We start from the raw sequence: 10,246 nt of genomic DNA, 5'->3' as shown, positions 1-10,246 counted from the left end.
TTCTTATAATCTTGCACTTTGGTAATGACTGTTTATTATGTCTAATTTCTGTTATAAAAGTAATGATTTTGATGAGACAGTGTAAATCTGACATAATGCACAAACACACACATACATTTTAACAGACCTTATACACTAATGTGTACACACACACACACACACACACACACACACACACACACACACACACACACACACACACACACACACACACACACACACACACACACACACACACACACACACACACACACACCAACTGCCCCACCAAAGTGTGTAGCTTATTCATTCATCAATTAGTTTGTACAGCAAAACCAAATGGCAGAATACAATCCATCCAAATTATTACGGTAATGACGTCAGGTGTGACTGTAAACACAAAGGGCCTGAGGGGATCAACCAATCACCAGGCCCGTCCTGAGTGACATCAGTCTGCGATCTCCACGTAATTGGCCGGGTAGAAGCCCTCCCTGCCTCCCGTCAGCACGCCGCGGCACCAGCCCTGCTCGTCCTCCTCCTCCACCTTCAGGAAGCTCTCCCCTTCAGGGCGGGGCCAGGTCACAGAGGGGGGGGGGTTAGGTAACCATACCTAACCCTAACATACCTAACCCTATCTAACCCTAACCATACCTAACCCTACCTAACCCTAACATACCTAACCCTATCTAACCCTAACCATACCTAACCCTATCTAACCCTAACCATACCTAACCCTATATAACCCTAACCATACCTAACCCTATCTAACCCTAACATACCTAACCCTATATAACCATAACCATACCTAACCCTATCTAACCCTAACCATACCTAACCCTATATAACCCTAACCATACCTAACCCTAACCATACCTAACCCTAACCATACCTAACCCTATCTAACCCTAACATACCTAACCCTATCTAACCCTAACCATACCTAACCCTATCTAACCCTATCTCACCCTAACCATACCTAACCCTATCTAACCCTAACCATACCTAACCCTATCTAACCCTATCTCACCCTAACCATACCTAACCCTATCTAACCCTAACATACCTAACCCTATCTAACCCTAACCATACCAAACCCTATCTAACCCTAACCATACCTAACCCTATCTAACCCTAACCATACCTAACCCTATCTAACCCTAACCATACCTAACCCTATCTCACCCTAACCATACCTAACCCTAACCATACCTAACCCTATCTAACCCTAACCATACCTAACCCTATCTAACCCTAACATACCTAACCCTAACCATACCTAACCCTATCTAACCCTAACCATACCTAACCCTATCTAACCCTATCTCACCCTAACCATACCTAACCCTAACCATACCTAACCCTATCTAACCCTAACATACCTAACCCTAACCATACCTAACCCTAACCATACCTAACCCTATCTAACCCTAACATACCTAACCCTATCTAACCCTAACCATACCTAACCCTAACCATACCTAACCCTATCTAACCCTAACCATACCTAACCCTAACCATACCTAACCCTATCTAACTCTAACCATACCTAACCCTATCTAACCTTAACCATACCTAACCCTATCTAACCCTATCTCACCCTAACCATACCTAACCCTAACCATACCTAACCCTATCTAACCCTAACATACCTAACCCTATCTAACCCTAACCATACCTAACCCTATCTCACCCTAACCATACCTAACCCTATCTCACACTAACCGATGCCTTCTCTGATCTTAATAGCATCGGGACTCTTTCCAGGCCGCTAACCTGTCCTTTGCTAGCCCAGGTTCTGTCTCTGGTGCTGCTAACCTGTCCTTTGCTAGCCCAGGTTCTGTCTCTGGTGCCGCTAACCTGTCCTTTGCTAGCCCAGGTTCTGTCTCTGGTGCCGCTAACCTGTCCTTTGCTAGCCCAGGTTCTGTCCCTGGTGCCGCTAACCTGTCCTTTGCTAGCCCAGGTTCTGTCTCTGGTGCCGCTAACCTGTCCTTTGCTAGCCCAGGTTCTGTCCCTGGTGCCAGCGGTGGTACTCGTCTGTCGGCTGAAGTGAGTCACCTGCTTTGAAGGACAGCTCGTCGCCCTCCTCGCCCACGTAGTCGTACAGCGCGCGCACCTTCACCCCCCCGATCATCACGCTGGGCGGGAACACAGCGGGTGACATGGTCAGAGGTCGCGGGGTGCTAATGGCGGCTACTAGCATCCTAACGACTGAGCGACCCGCCAGGGGGGGACAATGATGGACTCACAGGGAATTTAATTAATTTGGTATTATTACTATTAATATTACTGGTAGGACTTTTTGGCAAACAAGACAAAATCAAATAATTTATATATATTTATAAGTTAATTCTATTTTCTGAACAGGTAATGAACTCACGGCCGGTTGTCCTTGATCTTGCGGTCCTGTTTCCGTCTCTTGAGTTTCTTGACGGGCGGGATCCATTCCTGCAGAGGAACGGTAGTGAACTGTGGACCACTGTGTGGACTACCGTGCTACTATACTATGCTACTATACTATACTACCATACTGTACTACTATACTATACTACCATACTGTACTACTATACTATACTACTATACTGTACTACTATACTATACTACCATACTGTACTACTATACTGTACTACTACACTACTATACTACACTTCTATACTACTATACTATACTACTATACTGTACTACTATACTACTATACTATACTACCATACTACACTTCAATACTACTATGCTATACTACTATACTGTACTACTATACTACACTTCTATACTACTATACTGTACTACTATACCAGTATACTATACTAAAATATACTGCTATATGTTGGGAGGATGTGGGAGGGGCTGACCTGGAGGCGGGGCCAGTCGGTGGGCATGCCCGGTCCCTGGTTGTTCCTCCACCACCGGAGGTCGTCCTGCTCATTGATGGACATGAGGGTGTGGTGCAGCTCACTGTACACCGCCTTCACACTGGGGCGAGAGAGAGAGAGAGAGAGAGAGAGAGAGAGAGAGAGACAGAGAGAGACAGAGAGAGACAGAGAGAGAGAGAGAGAGAGAGAGAGAGAGAGAGAGAGGGGAGAGAGAGAGAGAGAGAGAGAGAGAGAGAGAGAAAGACAGAGAGAGAGAGAGAGAGAGAGAGAGAGAGAGGGAGAGAGAGAGAGAGAGAGAGAGAGAGAGAGAGAGAGAGAGAGAGAGAGAGACAGAGACAGAGACAGAGACACAGAGAGAGAGAGAGAGAGAGAGACACAGAGAGAGAGAGAGAGAGACAGAGACAGAGACACAGAGAGAGAGAGAGAGAGAGAGAGAGAGACACAGAGAGAGAGAGAGAGAGAGAGAGAGAGAGAGAGAGAGAGAGAGAGAGAGAGAGGGAGGGAGAGAGAGAGAGATACTTATCATCCGTATGGAGAAGGCGATGGAGCTCTTGCAACATATGCATGTGCTCCACCCACACACACACACACACACACACACACACACACACACACACACACACACACACACACACACACACACACACACACACACACACACACACACACACTAACACACGCACCCCCCCATACTTCTCGTTGTTGGTGATGTCCAGATGCTTGTGGATGGAGAGAAAGGATTCTTTGAGGAAGGCGATCCTCTTCCCCTCCTCCTCCTGTGATTGGTCGAAAATGGCCTCCATCTCTTCCATGTAGCGGGGCGTGTAGGAAGTGACATCTTCCAGAAGTTTCTCATAGCGCTCGCGCGCCTCCAAGAACCAAACCAAAGGTCAAAGGTCAAAGGCAGGCTCTGCAGATGGATCCATAGCCCCACTTCCTCTTTGTTATTCACTGTATAGTCCCGCCTCCTCTTTGCTATTCATTGTATAGTCCCGCCTCCTCTTTGCTATTCATTGTATAGTCCCGCCTCCTCTTTGCTATAGAGCTCGGAAGTCCGCCCCTTCCGGTAGAGCCCATGGGACCTATGAGATTGTAAAATATCAAGTAATTATTTTCTGGTCCCAGTCTTTATATGCCCTGGATTACACATATGTTGATTGTGAATTTTAATGATAATCTTTCATGTCAAGATTTTGACCGTTTATTGTGCAATTGTTCAGTTAAAGGCTGCATAGAAAACACAACGAGAAAGACTACACGTCTCGTATGTGACGTCACGGTCCCTGCGACTGGCGTGGACAAGATCGACAATCTCCCCATCGACATAACTGGAACTCTCCACATGCCCCGACTTATAATGGTTTTCATCTCTTTCGATGCTTTTATCCTCCCCTTGGAAAAAAGCGGTGAAGTGGAGCAGAGAGATCGCCATGTCTGTACAGTATCAAGCTTCTTTACGATTTTTTTTTTTTCTTTGCATGAAAAATTATAATTTAAATCCACAAATAACGTATGCGTAATCCGGGGCATATAAAGACTGGGACCAGATCATAATGACTCAATCTCCATTGAAACCCATTCATATTTTATGGTCTTAGAGGTCCCATGGGGGTCTGCCGGAAGGGGCGGACTTACAAGCTCTATTCACTGTATAGTCCCGCCTACTCTTTTCTATTCACTGTATAGTCCCGCCTCCTCTCTGCTGTTCCCTAACCTTTCATCCAGAGCAAATTCCAGTGAAGGTTCCCTTGAGGTTAAAGTTCAAAGCCTTCAGCGAGACTGCAGACACTTTAAGGGCACATCAATGAATCATTGATTAGCATTAGTTAATGCAGTATCATTAAGCTTAAAGGTTAGGGTTGGGCTTTTGTATTATTAAAGTTCCTGGAAAGGGTTGCACTCTTAGTTAAAGGTTAGGGTGAGCTAACCCTTATCTAAAGGGTTGCACTCTTAGTTAAAGGTATTTATAGCCTTAGTTAAGGCTATAGAATACAGACTCTAAACTCTATACTCTATATTAGGGGTCGCCAACCCTAGGCACGCGTGCCACCACTGGCACGGGGCAGTATTATCATGGGCACACTTAAAAAAAAATATACATAAAAAAATTCACAGCACAATGCGGCAGCATAAGCATTACTACAGATTATTTTTTGCAATTAATTGTGTTATGGGCATTTTCTCACAGTGCAAACATGTTTCAATTAGTTACAGAAAGTAGTGTTCTGAAATGGGATCAATTTATCGTTTTTAAACCTATGTTGTGAGTAATAGAGAAGAAAATATTTAAAATATGGTTGCAAGTGGCCTGTATGCATCGCCTACACATGGTTCTGCAAAGCTGTACATGTCTTAAAGATATTGGTTTGGATGGTTCCAGCATTCTCATATATTCTCGTTTTTTACATTTCTCACAGTGCAAATATGTTTTTGAATGAGTTTCTGAAAATGGTGTTTTAAGAAGGGACATATGTAATTATAATTTGTAAACCCTTGTTGCAAATATAACAACCAAAAAAACATTTAAATGTTGATGCATGATTATGGACTATATGGAAATAGTACAATGCCAAGTCTTCTGGAAATGTTTTTGGTCGCTGTGTCATAATTCATCTTAATTCTTATTATACCACGGTCTGCGGGAATACTCGATTCTGATTGGATGCAGGGTGTGCATTAACTCCTGATATACGGACACCTGGACAAGTAGTTCCGTCAAATTGTCTGTTTACCGTTCTCAATTAATGCGCTAGCTGGCGTATCCATAGATGTCTATGGGCGTATCGTCTCTAAAATAGTAGTAACCATAGCAACGGGAAACAAAACAAAGCTGAGCGGACTATAATACCTCCCGCTACCTCCCGTTCTAAAGTCGTAGCTATGGCCCGTCCTAATTACTGGAGGAGTGAACAACGTTTCCGTTGCATGAGAACCCAACGGGCGTGTAATGGTGGTTCCGGGTATTAGTCAGACCCTCAGGCGTAACCAGGCAAACAAATGTATGTTTTGTGGAAAACTTTATATTCGGATTGTAAAACGCATGAAAATATAAATGAATGGTCTTAATTTGGTCACCGTTGGTAAGTGACCGTGGTATAAGCGGGATAATGCCCTTCGAGGTGTCCATTATCAGGAATTAATGGACTTCGCGGAGGCAACCGTCCTCCGCTTCGCGTCGGACGGTTCACGCCTCCACGTCGTCCATTAATTCCTGATAATGGACACCTCGTCGGGCATTATCCCTTACATATATTGTTGCTTAAGGCACACTCATTAACGAAATAAATTGAAAAAATAAATGTTGAAAAGGTTGCCGAACAGGGGTCCGCGACCCCTAGGGTGGGGCCCCCTGCAAGTACTGCAGGGGGCCTGCGGAGGTACTGCAGGGGGCCCGCGGAGGTACTGCAGGGGGCCCGCGAAAGTTTTGGTTGATTTGACTTTTTTTTTTTTTTCACAAATTGAATTAGGCTATCTTTAAATACACATTAACATGAATCCAACACACTAGCCGCGTTTACATGGACAATTTTGATCCGATTTCTAATCGGAATAGATCTATTCCTATCATGCGATCCGAATGTACTATAGATAGGCTATGGCTTTTACAAAAGTGGTAAGCGTACGTCCGTATGTCTCTCGCTCACACCTGAGAGCTGTTCTCTACCGGCTCCTTCAAATAAAAAGAAGGACAGCGCAGCGACGTCAGTTGCTCGTCCGGTCTTTATATCTACCCCCTCCTCCGCCGCAAAATATATGAGAGTGCGCAGCCAAGACTGTTGCTGTTATGAAAGGGATAATGTACAGAACGCTTGTCATTATAGGGAAAATAAGCGATCAGCAGAGAAATAGTCTTGCAAAGACTTTGACGTCGCTTAGCAACCGGACAGGCTTGGGTTGAAGTTACCGGACTACTTGCGGAGTGCAAGAAAGACACTAACAAGCATCACTGATTTTCCGTTCCACATTTACGTTTTAAAAATGTCCATTTGAATAGCTTTTATGCAAGTTTACATGCAATTGACAGACAATGTTGATCTTGGCAGGTATCAGTTTATTATGTTATGTTATGTTATGTTTATGAATGGCAGTGGCATGGCCACCCTACTCACTGTACCTTGCACATGTTAAATAAAAACATGAATATATGAACCTGTGTATTATTTGAATATCTTAGTATTGAATGCAAAATAACAAGGTACATTTTTGCATGGCACTATAGGACCAGTTTAATATAAAACAAAATTTTATATAATATATAAGTAGGGGGTCCCCGCTCCTTCTCTCCATCAGTTTGGGGGTCCTTGGCCTGGAGAACGTTGAAGACCCCTGCTCTATAGAGTATAGAGTCTATACTCTAGACTCTATACTCTATAGTATAGAGCATTGAGTCATAGACTCTATACTCTATAGAGTATAGAGTATAGACTCTATACTCCATACTCTATAGTATAGAATATAGAGTCTATACTCTATACTCTATCGTATAGAGTATAGAGTCTATACTCTAGACTCTATACTCTATAGTATAGAGCATTGAGTCATAGACTCTATACTCTATAGAGTATAGAGTATAGACTCTATACTCCATACTCTATAGTATAGAGTATAGAATATAGAGTCTATACTCTATAGAGTATAGAGTCTATACTCTAGACTCTATACTATAGAGTCTAGAGTATAGACTCTATACTGAGTATAGAGTCTATACTCTATAGTATAGAGTATAGAGTCTGTACTCTATACTCTATAGTATAGACATAGAGTATAGAGTCTATACTCTATACTCTATCGTATAGAGTATAGAGTCTATACTCAATGCTATAGAGTCCATGCTCTCCTTTGGTTAGAGTCTGGTTCTGTCAGAGACGTTCTCTGGCAGATGGCCCACCTCTCTGTTTAACCTCTGCTCCAACATCTCTTCTTTTTTTAATGTTTGAGTCATCTGGGGTTGAGTGGTATTTGTAGTTTGTGATAAGTGGTAGCGGTTTTCTGAATTTATTTTTTGAAGTTCAATGATAGTAGATAGTAGATTGTGTTGGTTAAGTAGTGAGGGATGGGGTTAGATAGTGGGGGTTAGGGTTAGATAGTGTGGGTAAGGGTTAGATAGTGTGGGTTAGATAGTGGGGGTAAGGGTTAGATAGTGTTGGATAGGGTTAGATAGTGGGGGTAAGGGTTAGATAGTGTTGGATAGGGTTAGATAGTGGGGGTAAGGGTTAGATAGGGTTAGATAGTGGGGGTAAGGGTTAGATGGTGTTGGATAGGGTTAGATAGTGGGGGTTAGGGTTACACAGTGTGGGTTAGGGTTGGATAGTGGGGGTAAGGGTTAGATAGTGGGGGTTGGGGTTAGATAGTGTTGGATAGGGTTAGATAGTGGGGGTAAGGGTTAGATAGTGTTGGATAGGGTTAGATAGTGCGGGTTGGGGTTAGATAGTGTGGGTTAGATAGTGGGGGTAAGGGTTAGATAGTGTTGGATAGGGTTAGATAGTGGGGGTTAGGGTTAGATAGTGTGGGTTGGGGTTAGATAGTGCGGGTTAGATAGTGGGGGTTAGGGTTACACAGTGTGGGTTGGGGTTAGATAGTGGGGGTTGGGGTTAGATAGTGCGGGTTAGATAGTGGGGGATGGGGTTAGATAGTGTGGGTTGGGGTTAGATAGTGGGGGTTGGGGTTAGATAGTGGGGGTTAGGCTGAGATCTCCACTCACCTTCTCCTTCTCCTCGCTGGCCTTCTCTCGGGCCGCCGTTACCTTCTGGCGTTTCTCCTCAGTGGTCACTGAGCCCTCGCTGGCCTGCTTCTCCTTCTCCAGCGCTGAGCTCTCCTTCTGACACGCCTTGTGGAACGCCCCCCTGGCCTTCTCCACCTGGGACAGACCATTACTGACACCTGGGACAGACCATTACTAACACCTGGGACGAACCATTACTGACACCTGGGACAAACCATTACTATCACCTGGGACAGACCATTACTAACACCTGGGACGAACCATTACTGACACCTGGGACAAACCATTACTAACACCTGGGACGAACCATTACTGACACCTGGGACAAACCATTACTATCACCTGGGACAGACCATTACTAACACCTGGGACGAACCATTACTGACACCTGGGACAAACCATTACTATCATCTGGGACAAACCATTACTATCACCTGGGACAAACCATTACTAACACCTGGGACAAACCATTACTATCACCTGGGACAAACCATTACTAACACCTGGGACAAACAATTACTGACACTCTCTCAATCTCCCTCTCCCTCTCCCCCTTCCTCTCCCTCTCCCCCTTCCTCTCTCTCTCTCCCTCTCTCTCTCCCCCTCTCTCTCTCTCTCTCTCTCTCTCTCTCTCTCTCTCTCTCTCTCTCTCTCTCCCTCCCTCCCTCCCTCCCTCTCTCTCTCTCACCTTCTGCAGTCGGCTGGCCCAGGGCTTCTGAGCGCGTGCGAAGCTGCCGGCGTTGCTGCGCGTCTCGGTGAAGCCGCAGAGCAGCTTCCTGGGGAAGGCGGAGCTCCTCCAGGCGTCCAGCCGGCCCGCCTCCTCCTCGGCCAGCGCCCGCGACACCGCCAGGTGCTGCGCCGCCAGACGCTCCGCCGACGAGAAGAAGGCCCGCCACGCCCGCAGCAGGGAGCCATACAGCGGCCCTGAGGGGGGGGGGGCAGAGTGAGACCGGCCCTGAGGGGGGGGGGGGCAGAGTGAGACCGGCCCTGAGGGAGGGGGGGCAGAGTGAGACCGGCCCTGAGGGGGGGGGGGGGCAGAGTGAGACCGGCCCTGAGGGGCGGGGGGGGGGGGGGGGGGGGCAGAGTGAGACCGGCCCTGAGGGAGGGGGGCAGAGTGAGACCGGCCCTGAAGGGGGGGGGCAGAGTGAGACCGGCCCTGAGGGGGGGGGGGCAGAGTGAGGCCGGCCCTAAGGGGGGGGGGGGGGGGGGGGCAGAGTGAGACCGGCCCTGAGGGGGGGGGGGGGCAGGATGAGACCGGCCCTGAGTGGGGGGGGCAGGATGGGACCAGCCCCGAGCGTGCGTGTGCGGTTGCGGTTGCGTGTGTGTGTGTGTGTGGGGGGGGGTCCTCACTGGTCTCCACCATCTTGCTCCACCTGCTGCTCCACTGGCTGAGCCCCGCGGCGTAGCTGCGCTCCACCGCCGCCCGCTCCAGGAGGCAGGCCTTCAGGTCCCCGCACGCCTGGTGGGCGCGGTCCGGCCGCCGCACCGTGGGGGCGTAGTGACCCGGCTGGGGGGGGGGGGGATTGTTTATGGTAGTCAAATCTCACGAGAGAGAGAGAGACAGAGAGAGAAAGAGAGAGAGAGAGACAGAGAGAGAGGGAGAGAGAGAGGGAGAGAGAGAGAGAGAGAGGCAGAGAGAGAGAGAGAGAGAGAGAGAGAGAGAGAGAGAGAGAGAGAG

At 47.1% G+C, this 10,246-nt stretch overlaps 1 protein-coding gene across 1 annotated transcript in view; it reads right to left on the bottom strand.

The window, feature by feature from the left end:
• Positions 1-165: 165 nt before the first annotated feature.
• Positions 166-10,246, bottom strand: part of LOC130371696 (protein kinase C and casein kinase substrate in neurons protein 3-like) — a 20,026-nt gene continuing 9,945 nt past the window's right edge. Inside the window, exons 4-11 of the mRNA XM_056577553.1 lie at positions 9,919-10,075; positions 9,257-9,492; positions 8,548-8,703; positions 3,540-3,715; positions 2,826-2,946; positions 2,357-2,424; positions 2,035-2,114; positions 166-540 (exon numbers count right to left, since the gene is read on the bottom strand). Of these exons, the coding sequence (XP_056433528.1) occupies positions 428-540; positions 2,035-2,114; positions 2,357-2,424; positions 2,826-2,946; positions 3,540-3,715; positions 8,548-8,703; positions 9,257-9,492; positions 9,919-10,075 (1,107 nt within the window). The 3' untranslated portion in view covers positions 166-427. The remainder of the gene's footprint in view (positions 541-2,034; positions 2,115-2,356; positions 2,425-2,825; positions 2,947-3,539; positions 3,716-8,547; positions 8,704-9,256; positions 9,493-9,918; positions 10,076-10,246) is intronic.

The sequence above is a fragment of the Gadus chalcogrammus genome, chromosome 18 (genome assembly GCF_026213295.1).
Source record: "Gadus chalcogrammus isolate NIFS_2021 chromosome 18, NIFS_Gcha_1.0, whole genome shotgun sequence".
Taxonomy (NCBI): domain Eukaryota; kingdom Metazoa; phylum Chordata; class Actinopteri; order Gadiformes; family Gadidae; genus Gadus; species Gadus chalcogrammus.
Note: the sequence above shows the minus strand (reverse complement) of the source record. Positions and strands in the feature narration are given on the sequence as shown.